This window comes from Salmo trutta, chromosome 4 (genome assembly GCF_901001165.1).
Source record: "Salmo trutta chromosome 4, fSalTru1.1, whole genome shotgun sequence".
In the NCBI taxonomy this organism is placed as follows: domain Eukaryota; kingdom Metazoa; phylum Chordata; class Actinopteri; order Salmoniformes; family Salmonidae; genus Salmo; species Salmo trutta.
In genome coordinates, this window is record NC_042960.1 from 69811833 (window position 1) to 69828743 (window position 16911).

Here is a 16911-nt window from a genome sequence, read left to right on the forward strand (position 1 = left end):
TTTCAAAGAATGTTGGGGAAAGTTACCAGATGTTCGCATCTACCTGGGACAGAACTCACCCACTGTCTGTTTAATAGACCGAGCTCCCTAAGTAACAATGAGATGACAACTGGGACCGACCGGCTCGATTCGACGTAGAAAAATTAGAAATTGTGTTTTTTACATTGAATAAAAGTAGAGACTCAGAGCTAGAAAATGGTGTATCATACACTACAGTTGAGGAACAATGGGAAAGTAATTCTGCTCTGAAAGTTGATAAACTTGTAAACCCACTTTTATATAAATGGTCCTTGAATGTTTTGGTACACCTGCACCTCTTCTTTGTCTACCCTCATTCACACTCTTAAGCCTTAGACCCACCCATCTTTTTAAGGATTCACATGTGAGGCCATGTGCTAAACAGAGTGAGTACAGTAGTGTAGTAAACAGAGTGAGTACGGTAGTGTAGTAAACAGAGTGAGTACGGTAGTGTAGTAAACATGGTGAGTACAGTAGTGTAGTAAACAGAGTGAGTACGGTAGTGTAGTAAACAGAGTGAGTACGGTAGTGTAGTAAACATGGTGAGTACAGTAGTGTAGTAAACAGAGTGAGTACGGTAGTGTAGTAAACAGAGTGAGTACAGTAGTGTAGTAAACAGAGTGAGTACGGTAGTGTAGTAAACAGAGTGAGTACGGTAGTGTAGTAAACATGGTGAGTACAGTAGTGTAGTAAACAGAGTGAGTACGGTAGTGTAGTAAACAGAGTGAGTACGGTAGTGTAGTAAACAGAGTACGGTAGTGTAGCAAACAGAGTGAGTACAGTAGTGTAGTAAACAGAGTGAGTACGGTAGTGTAGTAAACAGAGTGAGTACGGTAGTGTAGTAAACAGAGTGAGTACGGTAGTGTAGCAAACAGAGTGAGTACGGTAGTGTAGCAAACAGAGTGAGTACGGTAGTGTAGTAAACAGAGTGAGTACGGTAGTGTAGCAAACAGAGTGAGTACGGTAGTGTAGCAAACAGAGTGAGTACGGTAGTGTAGCAAACAGAGTGAGTACGGTAGTGTAGTAAACAGAGTGAGTACGGTAGTGTAGCAAACAGAGTGAGTACGGTAGTGTAGCAAACAGAGTGAGTACGGTAGTGTAGCAAACAGAGTGAGTACGGTAGTGTAGTAAACAGAGGGAGTACGGTAGTGCAGTAAACAGAGGGAGTACGGTAGTGTAGTAAACAGAGTGAGTACGGTAGTGTAGTAAACAGAGTGTGTAAACAATCAAAGATTACAAGACTACGTTTATCGACATGTCTGTAGACAGTGACATCATGAACATTCTATTGCAGTCTGACATCATGAACATTCTATTGTTGTCTGACATTATGAACATTCTATTGTAGTCTGACATCAAATTTGTAGTTGTCGTTATGAAAAAGTAGAAAAACATAAACGACATACTGCATGACATCAGCAGCCTGGTGGTCCAAATTAGCATAACTGGTGTATATTTATATTTCCACACTATGAGGTTGGAATAATACTGTGAAAATGTGAAAATGTTGATTCCCTCTTAATAAGGATCGAACCCTTTTATTAAATGTTCTCCTAAAATGACCCAAATTTATCTGCCTGTAGCTCAGGACCTGAAGTAGAGATATGCATTTTCTTGATACCATTTGAAAGGAAGCTTTGAAGTTTGTGGAAATGGGAAATGAATGTAGGAGAATATAACACATTAGATATGGTAAGATGGCAGCAGTGTATATTCAAAGTTTTAGACTGATTCAATGAACCATTCTGTTCAAAATGTTGTATCAGGACTACCCAAATGTGCCTAATTGGTTTATTAATACATTTTCAAGTTCAAAATTGTGCACTCTCCTCAAACGATAGCATGGTATTCTTTCACTGTAATAGCTACTGTAAATCAGACAGTGCAGTTAGATTAACAAGAATGTAAGCTTTCTGCCCATATCAGACATGTCTATGTCCTGGGAAATCTTCTTGTTACTTACAACCTCATGCTAATCACATTAGCCTACCTTAGCTCAATCATAGTTAGTGTAACTCAATCATAGTTAGTGTAGCTCAATCATCTTAGTGTAACACCAGATCGCAAATGAGTGCATTTCACAAATTTAATCTGATCACAAGGACAGCTTCTCAAGTGTTTTTAATACTTCATTTGTGGAGGTGAAGATTCTTTCAAAACCCATTTTGAGCATTTATTATGAAAGTTAACTGAAGAGGTAAAGTTTATGTTAACCTATATTCTAATTCTAATAGTCTGTTTATCAAAACATCATGAACATCCTCTGTTGTCTGTCTAGAAACGGTGCTGTTACAGATACTGCTTCTGTTTGTCATCATGTGACTGCATGGGAAGATTAGAACATGTCACCACCCTTTTCTTTATGTTTTAGTTTAATGTGAAAACAAGGTTAATGTGATTCTAATTCTGAAGATGAATAAGAACATTTAGGCATTAAAGTAATTACAATGAAGCAAGGTGTTAGGATGTGAACAGAGTATGAACTCAAAGGGATGCAGAGAAAAGCTCAAACCAAGTTTATTCAGCCCACTGAATGCTGCATCTGCATAGCATAGCTTGTACATAACCAATCAATCATAAAGACAGTATGTCAAGTTAAGGGTGTGACTTCTCAGAAATGTTCATCTGTTTCCTAGAACTGCCTGTTGTGCTGTTGTTGAGCGGCTGGTATCACCTCCCCCCATTATCCCCCATGTTGTTCCACCTCCGCTTCTGGGAGGAACCAGGCAGGGCCACAGAGCAGGTAAGTACAGATTCTTCTCCAGTGACGACAATGCCAACTTGATACTACCTCTGTTACACTGAACACATATCCTAGATCTAGAGGAACTTGATTTACAAGTAGAAGAATGTTCTATAGGTGTTATGATTGGGGTGATGTGTGTTCCAACTTCCACTGCCAACAAGGAACACAACTGCTTAACAAATTGCATTGGTGTCAACCATACTTTTCTTCAGTCTAATCCACCTGAACCCAGTTTTACCTGTTGTAAATCTTTTTTTATCATTACAAACTGTGTCTAAAGTTTCCTGAAATATATTTGAGACTTTAACAGTTGGTATTAAATCAGTTTTTCTGATGTTTTCTTGTTTTGTTTGTTCATCATGTTTTGACATCCAGACTCCTCCATCTCATCCCACCAACTCTGTCAGTCCACCAGGCCCCCCAATGCAGCCTCCACACCACTGCAGTAACAGCCACATCTTCCCATCACAAAGCTTCAGTACTGTCTCAATGTGTTGTAAGTCCTGTACAGCACTTGGTACTCATCACTGTTGAGACAATGTTACAGCTGATAACATGTAATGACATTTTCAACCTAACCAACCCCCTCTGATTCTTCTCATTCAGGAAGTACCATCCAGGATCCTGTGGCAACATCAATGTGAAACAGCATTGACCCGTGATCACCACCAACCAGGGCTCCACAGCTGTATCCTTCGATGCCCAGGCTTCGCTCAAGATCAACTAAAGGAGATTTGGAAGGATCCCAGTGAGCAAAATTGACATTTTTTGTTGTTGTATATATGTATTTTCAACGTCTTTTGATCAAAGGTTGGCCTCCCCAGAGAGCACACCAGGCAGCAAACAGCACTTTGATGTGATTGGCTGGTCAGCAGGAAGTATTATCTGGCTAAACAGAAGGGATGATGGATCTGACAGAGAACGTTTTTTATGGAATGATGTCAGGTTAATATTGTAAATAAAAAAGGTGAAATGTACAGAATGACTTGATTGATCAATTAATAACACACCAAACTGTTGTTTTAATACATGGAAGAATTTGATTAGTCAAGGTACAATACACAAAAACATTTAAGGAATGACTAGACTAGTCAAAGTATATGGAATAACTTGAGCAGTAAATGCATGATACTGACTTGGACTTTCAACATGAGACAGTCATTAGTTTTTTATCAGTCCTTCCTCTAGTGACACATTGGCCCCTTGTCAGTGGCACCTGGAGTGAAGGGCCCGACAGGCATACTGCAAATTATAATGTAATAACCAAACATTTCTGTAATAACTCATTATAATGTAATAACTTAAGGTATAATGTAATTTCCCCCCATTTTAATTAAGTATTAATTATTTTCTAATTTATTAAGAATTTTCCCCAATTTCAAGTGCAGAATGTTTTAAGGCCCAAGTAAATGTGATATTCCTGTGTTTTTATATGTATTTTCACATTATGATGTTGGAATAATACTGTGAAATTGCGAAAAGGACAATGCCCTTTTAGTGTAACAGCTGTTTGAAAAGACCACTTGACATTTCAGCCTGTTTTGGTGGGATGGGTTTTTGGCCTGCAAAATGTGTTAATATACCAGAAAGAAAGAGAGTCCCAGCTGAACACCAGATCCTGAATGAGTGCATTTCACAAATTTAATCTGTTCACTTTGATATGTTATCAAGTCTGTTTGTCACGCCCTGACCTTAGATTGCCGTTTATTTTCTCTTTTTTGAGTTAGGTCTGGGTGTGATGTGGGGTGGGCATTGGATGCATTCTATGTTTTCTATTTCTTTGTGTTTGGCCGAGTATGGTTTCCAATCAGAGGCAGCTGTCTATCGTTGTCTCTGATTGGGAATCATACTTAGGCAGCCCTTTTTCCCTCCTTCAGTAGTGGGATCTTGTTTTTGTACAGCTCAGTAAAGCCTGCAGAACGTGACGTTCATATTCCTTTGTTTTGATTTAGTGTTCTGAGTTAAGTAAAATATAAATATGAACACTTACCATGCTGCACCTTGGTCTACTCCTTACGTTGATCGTCACACTGTTAAATACTTCAAATTGTGAAGGTGGACCACAAAATGGGGGTAAGATTCTTTTAAAACTCACTGTTAAAGATACTGCTTGTGTTTATCATATAAATGCACGAGAAGATTAAAAACATGTCACCGAGGCAGGGTGACAACGGTAGATAGCTAGCCGTAAACCGGTAGGCAGTGTCCTTCGTCCCCGCCTGTTGGGTACGGTTTTCTCCGGTACACAGCAGCAGGGAGGCAGGGGTGACACCGTGTGCTTGCTAACTAGCAAGCTAGCACAAAGTTTAGCTAACTAGCAAGCTAGCTGGTTAGCTAGAACATGATGTTGCCCCAGCCTCCCACCTGCTGTGCCATCGGGAAGCGGGAGCGACCAGTAGACAGTGTCCTCTGCCACCGCCTGTCAGGCACTGTTTTCCCACAGTCCTGTTAATGACAGTGAGGACAGGTATTCGGCAGATGGTCACGAAGGACACTGTATAAAAATAACTCCGATAATACTTTTATTACCCTTTTGACCCACATTCAAAAGTCTCACAAGCAAAAGTCATACTTTTCTCTGAGTTGTAAAAGCAAGCAGAGCAGAAACCAGCTACTCTATTGTTGACTGATGTAGCTGGCAAGGTAACTGATGTTTGACTCAACAGAAAAAAACTACACTAGTGTTTATTCCCACTGTTGAAAGTGACGTTTAACGTTAGCTAATGTTTCATCCCGTCTCGATTGTTACAAACAACACAAATAAGCGAATTAAAAGACACAATAGGCTGGAGGCAGTGAAAACGTCCACCATCTCAAACTGACATGTAATTTTAGTGTTGTAATGTCTCATCCCTTCTCGACTGAGGTGAATGAACTAGCTAGCTAGTAACTACCACATCCAGTTCAGCTCTAGCATCCAGCCTTAGCCTCTAGCTATCTGTCAGATAGGGTAGCAGGTAGCCTAGAGCGTTGGGTCAGTAAACGGAAGGTCTCTGTATCTAATCCCCAAACAAATTATGTGAAAAGTCTGTCAATGTGCCCTTGAACAAGACACTTAACCCTAGCTCTGGATAAGACTGTCTGCTATATGATGTAAATAGTGCTGTAACAATAACAACATCATATTGCTATCTAACAGCTGTTGTGTGTATGGAAATGTTTTGTAGCCTTTGTTTTCAACAGAAGTAAATGAACTTGGCTAGCTTTCCGCAGTTGGTGTACCGTTCGAGCCAGAGCACAAAAAAATACAGCAGGCCATTATGTCTCCCAGAAGAAACAAATAGATAATGAACTGGTATTAACCAGATGTATTTATGTCTCCCAGAAGAAACAAGATATTTGAGAGGAATGTTTTCAACAGTAGATTTCTGTCAAATTGCAGACTTGCTGATACAAGATAATTATCATGGGTTGAGAGACAAGGGGCCGAGAGACAAGGGGCCGAGAGACAAGGGGCCGAGAGACAAGGGGCCGAGAGACAAGGGGCCGAGAGACAAGCGGCTGAGAGACAAGGGGCCGAGAGACAAGGGGCTGAGAGACAAGTTACTTAGTGAGAATGAATTGACACTAGAAAGAGCAACACAAATGTGTCAAGCTGGAGAGGTGACCCAGAGTCACATACAGTCAATGGACAGTGGTGTTCTTAGTGACACAGTATGTAAAGTGGACTATGTTAGCAAAGGAAGAGCTACAGATAAACGGCTAACTGCAGAGGACAGCAACACAATAAAGGGAACCAGCGCTACTGCATCAACTGTGGAGGAGAACACAGACCTCACCAGTACCCAGCATATAGAAAACAGTGTTACAACTGTGGAGGAGAGTACAGACCTCACCAGTACCCAGCATATAGAAAACAGTGTTACAACTGTGGAGGAGAGTACATACCTCACCAGTACCCAGCATATAGAAAACAGTATTACAACTGTGGAGGAGAGTACAGACCTCACCAGTACCCAGCATATAGAAAACAGTGTTACAACTGTGGAGGAGAACACAGACCTCACCAGTACCCAGCATATAGAAAACAGTGTTACAACTGTGGCATGAAGAACCACTTCTCATTCAAATGCAGGCAGCGGAGACAACAAAATACAGTACACTGTGTCAACTAGGACCAGGACAACAGCGGTGACAGTCACACTTACAGGACCAGAGGAGGACTGGACTGCTAACTACAAGACTAACGGAACTGACATTGTGTTCAAACGTGACCCTGGAGCACAGGTCAACATCATTCCAGAGACTGAATTGTTACAGTTACAGGTAAAACCAGTGGAGAACACAAAACAAAGGAGAAGACTGAAAGATTACAGTGGTGAAGCAAATGTCACTTCAGGGACATGAACGTTGGTGCTGGAGGTAGATGATACATCTCACAAGGTTCAGTTTGTCATAGCAAAGGGAATAAAAACAGCCATCATTGGGTTAAAGTCATGTAACTTACTGGGTCTAGTGAAACGGGTTCATATGGTGAAATGACTCATGTTGAGGATGCAGATGCTGATGTTTTTCAGGGAAGAGGAAAACTCAAGGTGCAGCACAACATGGAGTTAGAACAGCCAGATAGACCAGTGATCCATGTACCTAGAAAGATCTCATTATCACTAAGAGACCAGCTAAAAGCAGAGATACTATAGACCAGTGATCCATGTACCTAGAAAGATCTCATTATCACTAAGAGACCAGCTAAAAGCAGAGATACTGTAGACCAGTGATCCATGTACCTAGAAAGGTCCCATTATCACTAAGAGACCAGCTAAAAGCAGAGATACTGTAGTCCAGTGATCCATGTACCTAGAAAGGTCTCATTATCACTAAGAGACCAGCTAAAAGCAGAGATACTGTACACCAGTGATCCATGTACCTAGAAAGGTCTCATTATCACTAAGAGACCAGCTAAAAGCAGAGATACTGTAGACCAGTGATCCATGTACCTAGAAAGGTCTCATTATCACTAAGAGACCAGCTAAAAGCAGAGATACTGTAGACCAGTGATCCATGTACCTAGAAAGATCTAATTATCACTAAGAGACTAGCTAAAAGCAGAGATACTGTAGACCAGTGATCCATGTACCTAGAAAGGTCCCATTATCACTAAGAGACCAGCTAAAAGCAGAGATACTGTAGACCAGTGATCCATGTACCTAGAAATGTCTAATTATCACTAAGAGACCAGCTAACCGCAGGACTCTCCAGAGGGTGGTGGTTTCAGCCCAACGCCTCACCGGGGCCACACTGCCTCCTCTCCAGGACATCTACACCACCCGGTGTCACAGGAAGGCCAAGAGTATCATCAAGGACCTCAGCCACCCAAGATATGGCCTGTTCACCCTGCTACCATCTAGAAGATCATCAAGGACCTCAGCCACCCGAGCCACAGCCTGTTCACCCCTCTACCATCTAGAAGATCATCAAGGACCTCAGCCACCCGAGCCACGGTACCACCAGGTTACTCTACCCTGTCCTGAACTTTAGTCACGTTCACTAGACAGCTACCACCAGGTTACTCTACCCTGTCCTGAACTTTAGTCACTGTCACTAGACAGCTACCACCAGGTTACTCTACCCTGTCCTGAACTTTAGTCACTGTCACTAGACAGCTACCACCAGGTTACTCTACCCTGTCCTGAACTTTAGTCACTGTCACTAGACAGCTACCACCAGGTTACTCTACCCTGTCCTGAACTTTAGTCACTGTCACTAGACAGCTACCACCAGGTTACTCTACCTTGTCCTGAACTTTAGTCACTGTCACTAGACAGCTACCACCAGGTTACTCTACCCTGTCCTGAACTTTAGTCACTGTCACTAGACAGCTACCACCAGGTTACTCTACCTTGTCCTGAACTTTAGTCACTGTCACTAGACAGCTACCACCAGGTTACTCTACCCTGTCCTGAACTTTAGTCACTGTCACTAGACAGCTACCACCAGGTTACTCTACCCTGTCCTGAACTTTAGTCACGTTCACTAGACAGCTACCACCAGGTTACTCTACCCTGTCCTGAACTTTAGTCACTGTCACTAGACAGCTACCACTACGTTACTCTACCCTGTCCTGAACTTTAGTCACTGTCACTAGACAGCTACCACCAGGTTACTCTACCCTGTCCTGAACTTTAGTCACTGTCACTAGACAGCTACCACCAGGTTACTCTACCCTGTCCTGAACTTTAGTCACTGTCACTAGACAGCTACCACCAGGTTACTCTACACTGTCCTGAACTTTAGTCACGTTCACTAGGCAGCTACCACCAGGTTACTCTACCCTGTCCTGAACTTTAGTCACTGTCACTAGACAGCTACCACCAGGTTACTCTACCCTGCACCTTAGCCATGTGTACATAGTCATGGAATCACTGGTCACTTTATTAATGTGTACTGTTTTACCCATTTCAATTGTATATACTGTATTCTAGTCCTGGTTCATCCTATATAACTACTGCTGTCCACTTCATATGTATATACTGTATTCCAGTCATGGTTCATCCTATATAACTACTGCTGTCCACTTCATATGTATATACTGTATTCTAGTCATGGTTCATCCTATATAACTACTGCTGTCCACTTCATATGTATATACTGTATTCTAGTCATGGTTCATCCTATATAACTACTGCTGTCCACTTCATATGTATATACTGTATTCCAGTCATGGTTCATCCTATATCCGTGTTGTGTCTTGTCTAAGAACAGCCCTTAGCCGTGGTACTGTATAATAACCATATATCACACCTCCTCAGGACTTATTGATTAATTACAACACATAGGTGTATTATAAGGCATTATAAAGGTCATTAAAATAATGATACATACGTACTTCATAGAAACTGTTACTCTTGATATATTCTAACAACTCACATTTTAAGATTCATTATGTCATTTGTTCCATGTTAAGGGCTCTAACTTTGGAACAAAACTATTTGTCTCCGTCTTGATGTTGCATGTAGTTCCTCTTTCTCTTCCTTCATTCCTCTAACCTCTCCCTCCCTCCTTCTAACCCCACCCCTCTGGCAGAACCAGGAAGTCCATCCCCCTCCCACAAGCTCTCTTCTGAGGAAACGAAACTGATCTCAGTCTCTGTGTCGTCTGTCTGTGTGAGAGTGAACAACCGTCCCAATGGCTCAGCAGGGAGTTCTGCTGAACCAGGACCAGTTCTGTTGTTCTGTCTGTCTGGATCTACTGAAGGAGCCAGTCACTACTGCCTGTGGACACAGTTACTGTAGAAGCTGTATTGAGGGCCGCTGGGATCAGGATGTTCTGAAAGGGGTCTATAGCTGTCCTCAGTGCAGAGAGACCTTCACTCCAAGGCCTAATCTGAGGAAAAATAACATGTTGGCTGAGCTGGTGGAGGAACTGAAGAAGACAGGACTCCAGGCTGCTCCCCCTCCTGCTCTGTGCTGTGCTGGACCTGGAGATGTGGTGTGTGATGTCTGCACTGGGACCAGAAAGCAGAAAGCCCTCATGTCCTGTCTGCAGTGTCTGGCCTCTTACTGTGAGACTCACCTCCAATCTCACTATGAATCTCCTGCTTTGATAAAGCACAAGCTGGTCAAAGCCACCGCACAACTACAGGAGAAGATCTGCTCTAATCATGACAAACTGCTGGAGGTTTACTGTCGTACCAATCAGCAGTGTATCTGTTATCAGTGTTTGATGGATGAACATAAAGGCCATGATACAGTGTCAGCTGCAGCAGAGAGGACTGAGAAACAGGTAAGACCAGAACAACTTGTTGGTGACTGTCTGATAAACAAAGAATTAAAGATACAGTAGGAACTAAGGCTGTTTGAATATGAGATCATTCAAATGAAATTGAAATTGATCCAAATATGAACACAACCTTGAGTATTTAGATATGTTAACCCAGATTTTCCAAATGTATCACCATTTTCTAAAGTCTGTTATGTTCTGAACAGACAGAGTAAAAACTCAAACCAAGTTTATTCACCCACTGGGTCATACAGCTGCAAAGACAATGTATGATTACCCAAGAACATATATTTATAACCTCATACTAGGCGGTGTCAACTGTTACACATCTAGACAGCCAATACATCTGTGTTGCTAGGCAGGAACTGAATTGGTTCCTGTCACTGGTGAAGTCATGGCCCTGCCTGATGCTACAACCTTGGTGGGTGTGGAAGTGTATGTGTGTGAGATAAGACTGTAGTAGGACGGTCGTTTTGGTGGGCCCCTCTGGCCCCCCTCCCAAATATTTCTTCTCACTTCATCTGTTGACTTGAACTCAAGCCGAATTCCTGGCTCCTCACTAGTTCTGCAGCTGGCCTGCCTTATCAGAGACTGAAACTAGTTGCCCTTTGCCTCAATCCTTAGGAACATTGATATTCAACAATAACATGTTTGAACAGAATATTTCAGCACTTCCCCTTGTCTCTCTCAGTAACTTTCCAACACCAAGTTCCTATCCACCCTTCATTGACCCCAACATATACATTCCTTATACATGTAAAGTCATCAATACGTTATAGTATGGTAACATGAATAAGTATATTTCTAGCTAGAATCCAACAAGTCAAACATCATTATCATTAGTTATCAAACATCATTATCATTCGTTTTCAAACACCATTATCATTCGTTATCAAACACCCAATCAACTCCCTGTTAAAACTATAATCATTCACATGACTACATAATGATATAATTTCAGACAGACACTTCCTCAATATTTTGATCCCTATCTTCTATGGGCCCTATGTCACATTACTATACTATTGATCTACTGGACTAATAAAGCTTGATAGCTCATTGAAGAGTGATTCTCCACAGAGGCAGCTGGGGATGAGTCAGCAGAAGGTCCAGCAGAGATTCCAGGAGAGAGAGATGGAGCTGAAGCAGCTCCAACAGGCTGTGGAGTCTCTCAAGGTGAGTATTGTTGACCAGAGGAGACACACCATTTCACATCTCTCCTCCAGTCAGAGAGAGAGAGAGAGAGGGGCCCCTCTCCAATCCCACTGACCACACTGTTGGGAACAAGATGTCTGGACCCCTTTCAGAGAATAGACTGCTTAATGTAACCAACAGGATATGATCCCAGATCTACCGTGGGATAAACCAACATCTTGACCATTATATCAAGAGGACATTCCCTATTGGGCCGACACTGATTTAGAAGTCGCAGGCTGGGCTACCTCATCACATAACCATGAGTAACCATGACTGACTCATGTCCCCTATACATTAACATGGAGCTCTCTCTCTCTCTCAATTCAATTCAAAGATCTTTATTGGCATGGGAAACATATCTTTACTATGCCAAAGCAAGTGAAGTAGATAATAAACAATCATGAATGAACAGTAAACTTTACACAACATTTATTTTCAAAAGAATAGAGACATTTCAAATGTTATTTACATTTACATTTAAGTCATTTAGCAGACGCTCTTATCCAGAGCGACTTACAAATTGGTGCATTCACCTTATGATATCCAGTGGAAATACCACTTTACAATAGTGCATCTAAATCTTTTAGGGGGGGGGTTAGAAGGATTACTTTATCCTATCCTAGGTATTCCTTAAAGAGGTGGGGTTTCAGGTGTCTACGGAAGGTGGTGATTGACTCCGCTGTCCTGGCGTCGTGAGGGAGCTTGTTCCACCATAGGGGTGCCAGAGCAGCGAACAGTTTTGACTGGGCTGAGCGGGAGCTGTGCTTCCTCAGAGGTAGGGGGGCCAGCAGGCCAGAGGTGGATGAGCGCAGTGCCCTCGTTTGGGTGTAGGGACTGATCAGAGCCTGGAGGTACGGAGGTGCTGTTCCCCTCACGGCTCCGTAGGCAAGCACCATGGTCTTGTAGCGGATGCGAGCTTCAACTGGAAGCCAGTGGAGAGAGCGGAGGAGCGGGGTGACGTGAGAGAACTTGGGAAGGTTGAACACCAGACGGGCTGCGGCGTTCTGGATGAGTTGTAGGGGTTTAATGGCACAGGCAGGGAGCCCAGCCAACAGCGAGCCCAGCCAACAGCGAGTTGCAGTAATCCAGACGGGAGATGACAAGTGCCTGGATTAGGACCTGCGCCGCTTCCTGTGTGAGGCAGGGTCGTACTCTGCGAATGTTGTAGAGCATGAACCTACAGGATCGGGTCACCGCCTTGATGTTAGTGGAGAACGACAGGGTGTTGTCCAGGTTCACGCCAAGGTTCTTAGCACTCTGGGAGGAGGACACAATGGAGTTGTCAACCGTGATGGCGAGATCATGGAACGGGCAGTCCTTCCCCGGGAGGAAGAGCAGCTCCGTCTTGCCGAGGTTCAGCTTGAGGTGGTGATCCGTCATCCACACTGATATGTCTGCCAGACATTCAGAGATGCGATTCGCCACCTGGTTATCAGAAGGGGGAAAGGAGAAGATTAATTGTGTGTCATCTGCATAGCAATGATAGGAGAGACCATGTGAGGATATGACAGAGCCAAGTGACTTGGTGTATAGCGAGAATAGGAGAGGGCCTAGAACAGAGCCCTGGGGGACACCAGTGGTGAGAGCACATGGTGCGGAGACAGATTCTCGCCACGCCACCTGGTAGGAGCGACCTGTCAGGTAGGACGCAATCCAAGCGTGGGCCGCGCCGGAGATGCCCAACTCGGAGAAGGTGGAGAGGAGGATCTGATGGTTCACAGTATCAAAGGCAGCAGATAGGTCTAGAAGGATGAGAGCAGAGGAGAGAGTTAGCTTTAGCAGTGCGGAGAGCCTCCGTGACACAGAGAAGAGCAGTCTCAGTTGAATGACCAGTCTTGAAACCGGACTGATTTGGATCAAGAAGGTCATTCTGAGAGAGATAGCAGGAGAGCTGGCCAAGGACGGCACGTTCAAGAGTTTTGGAGAGAAAAGAAAGAAGGGATACTGGTCTGTAGTTGTTGACATCGGAGGGATCGATTGTAGGTTTTTTCAGAAGGGGTGCAACTCTCGCTCTTTTGAAGACGGAAGGGACGTAGCCAGCGGTCAAGGATGAGTTGATGAGCGAGGTGAGGTAAGGGAGAAGGTCTCCGGAAATGGTCTGGAGAAGAGAGGAGGGGATAGGGTCAAGCGGGCAGGTTGTTGGGCGGCCGGCCGTCACAAGACGCGAGATTTCATCTGGAGAGAGAGGGGAGAAAGAGGTCAAAGCACAGGGTAGGGCAGTGTGAGCAGGACCAGCGGTGTTGTTTGACTTAACAAACGAGGATCGGATGTCGTCGACCTTCTTTTCAAAATGGTTGACGAAGTCATCCGCAGAGAGGGATGAGGGGGGGAGGGGGAGGAGGATTCAGGAGGGAGGAGAAGGTGGCAAAGAGCTTCCTAGGGTTAGAGGCAGGTGCTTGGAATTTTGAGTGGTAGAAAGTGGCTTTAGCAGCAGAGACAGAAGAGGAAAATGTAGAGAGGAGGGAGGGAAAGGATGCCAGGTCCGCAGGGAGGCGAGTTTTCCTCCATTTCCGCTCGGCTGCCCGGAGCCCTGTTCTGTGAGCTCGCAATGAGTCGTCGAGCCACGGAGCAGGAGGGGAGGACCGAGCCGGCCTGGAGGATAGGGGACATAGAGAGTCAAAGGATGCAGAAAGGGAGGAGAGGAGGGTTGAGGAGGCAGAATCAGGAGATAGGTTTGAGCAGAGGGAAGAGATGATAGGATGGAAGAGGAGAGAGTAGCGGGAGAGAGAGAGCGAAGGTTGCGACGGCGCAATACCATCCGAGTAGGGGCAGAGTGAGAAGTGTTGGAGGAGAGCGAGAGGGAAACGGATACAAGGTAGTGGTCGGAGACTTGGAGGGGAGTTGCAATGAGATTAGTGGAAGAACAGCATCTAGTAAAGATGATGTCAAGCGTATTGCCTGCCTTGTGAGTAGGGGAGGAAGGTGAGAGGGTGAGGTCAAAAGAGGAGAGGAGTGGAAAGAAGGAGGCAGAGAGGAATGAGTCAAAGGTAGACGTGGGGAGGTTAAAGTCACCCAGAACTGTGAGAGGTGAGCCATCCTCAGGAAAGGAACTTATCAAGGCATCAAGCTCATTGATGAACTCTCCAAGGGAACCTGGAGGGCGATAAATGATAAGGATGTTAAGCTTGAAAGGGCTGGTAACTGTGACCGCATGGAATTCAAAGGAGGCGATAGATAGATGGGTCAGGGGAGAAAGAGAGAATGTCCACTTGGGAGAGATGAGGATTCCAGTGCCACCACCCCGCTGGCCAGATGCTCTCGGGGTATGCGAGAACACGTGGGCAGACGAGGAGAGAGCAGTAGGAGTAGCAGTGTTATCTGTGGTAATCCATGTTTCCGTCAGCGCCAAGAAGTCGAGGGACTGGAGGGTATCATAGGCTGAGATGAACTCTGTCTTGTTGGCCGCAGACCGGCAGTTCCAGAGGCTGCCGGAGACCTGGAACTCCACGTGGGTCGTGCGCGCTGGGACCACCAGGTTAGAGTGGCAGCGGCCACGCGGTGTGAAGCGTTTGTATGGCCTGTGCAGAGGGGAGAGAACAGGGATAGACAGACACATAGTTGACAGGCTACAGAAGAGGCTACGCTAATGCAAAGGAGATTGAAATGACAAGTGGACTACACGTCTCGAATGTTCAGAAAGTTAAGCTAACGTTGCAAAAATCTTATTGACTAAAATGACTAAAATGATACAGTACTGCTGGCTGGTGAAGTAGGCTAGCTAGCAGTGGCTGCGTTGTTGACTTTGTTTGAAAGTGTAGCTGGCTAAGTAACCTCGATAGTTTCAGTACTACACCTTTATCATGATACAAAGGCAACTATATAGCTAGCTAACATAACACTAATCAAGACGTTCCATTGTAATGTATTTAGTTTCTACAATGCTGCTCGTCGGTAATAGTTGGCTAGGTTTGGAAAATGGCGTCACGGGGGACGAAAATAGCTGGCTAGCTAACCTCGATAATTACTCTAAACTACACAATTATCAAACTATGACAAAGACAACTATGTAGCTAGCTAACACTACACTAATCAAATTGTTCCGTTGTAATGTATTAGTTTCTACAGTGCTGCTAGTCGGTAAAGGTTGGCTAGCTAGCAGGGGGTTTAATGTTGAAAAGGTGTGTTGACTAAGTCTGGAGAACGGCGTCGCGGCGGACGAAAATAGCTGGCTAGCTAACCTCGATAATTACTCTAAACTACACAATTATCTTAGATACAAAGACAGCAAAGACAACTATGTAGCTAGCTAACACTACACTAATCAAATCGTTCCGTTGTAATGTATTAGTTTCTACAGTGCTGCTAGTCGGTAGAAGTTGGCAACCTAGCAGTGTTGACTAAGTTTGGAGAACGGCGTCGCGGCGGACAAAAATAGCTGGCTAGCTAACCTCGATAATTACTCTAAACTACACAATTATCTTTGATACAAAGACAGCTATGTAGCTAGCTAAAAAATTGCTCAGATCAAACAAATCAAACCGTTGTAATGTAATGAAATGTAATATTACCTGCGGAGCTAAGTGCAGCACGACTACTCGCTCCAAATTCAAGAGCAAACAGAGAGAGCCGTGCACCAGACTGAGTTCTGGAGGTGAAATGGAAATGAATGAGGGACAGTTAAGTGAGGTAGAAGGTGTGGAGAAGAGCTCAGAACCAGAGAAGTATTTGGTCATATGAGATTTGACTTCAGAACAGTTCCAGGGTGTGTTGAGTGGTGGTGTCCCATCCTCCCAGGTTGTTGGCATGGTGCAGGAGCAGATAGGGTCAAAGTAGTAGAATGGGGGTAGTGGGTTTTTAATGAGTGTAGGGTTAGTTGGCATGGTGCAGGAGCAGATAGGGTCAAAGTAGTGGAATGGGGTAGTGGGTTTTTAATGAGTGTAGGGTTAGTTGGCATGGTGCAGGAGCAGATAGGGTGAAAGTAGTGGAATGGGGTAGTGGGTTTTTAATGAGTGTAGGGTTAGTTGGCATGGTGTAGGAGCAGATAGGGTCAAAGTAGTGGAATGGGGTAGTGGGTTTTTAATGAGTGTAGGGTTAGTTGGAAGGCTGTTTTATTATTTGTATTACAAAGTAAAATAGATTTATATTATTGTCCAGTTGGGGGCAGTAACACAACATATTGGATGCCAACCGCCGTTAAACTCCAAAGAAGAAGAAACGTGTTATTATGTCTATGTACAGTGTTGTAACGATGTCTGTCTCTCTCATTCCATCACTTTCGTGGTAGTTGGTTG

General features: G+C 44.1%; 1 protein-coding gene and 1 long non-coding RNA gene across 2 annotated transcripts; both read left to right on the forward strand.

The window, feature by feature from the left end:
• The first annotated feature begins 2722 nt into the window (after positions 1–2722).
• LOC115191492 (uncharacterized) lies at positions 2723–3741 on the forward strand. The gene is made up of 3 exons (XR_003877697.1): positions 2723–2761; positions 3140–3260; positions 3371–3741. It is a non-coding gene; the product is annotated as an uncharacterized LOC115191492 (long non-coding RNA).
• A 6112-nt stretch (positions 3742–9853) lies between these two features.
• Positions 9854–11752, forward strand: LOC115191453 (E3 ubiquitin-protein ligase TRIM47-like). Its single transcript, XM_029749301.1, has 2 exons — positions 9854–10486; positions 11564–11752. The coding sequence occupies exons 1-2, from the start codon at positions 9890–9892 to the stop codon at positions 11750–11752; spliced, it is 786 nt and encodes a 261-aa protein (XP_029605161.1). The 5' UTR covers positions 9854–9889.
• Positions 11753–16911: the final 5159 nt, after the last annotated feature.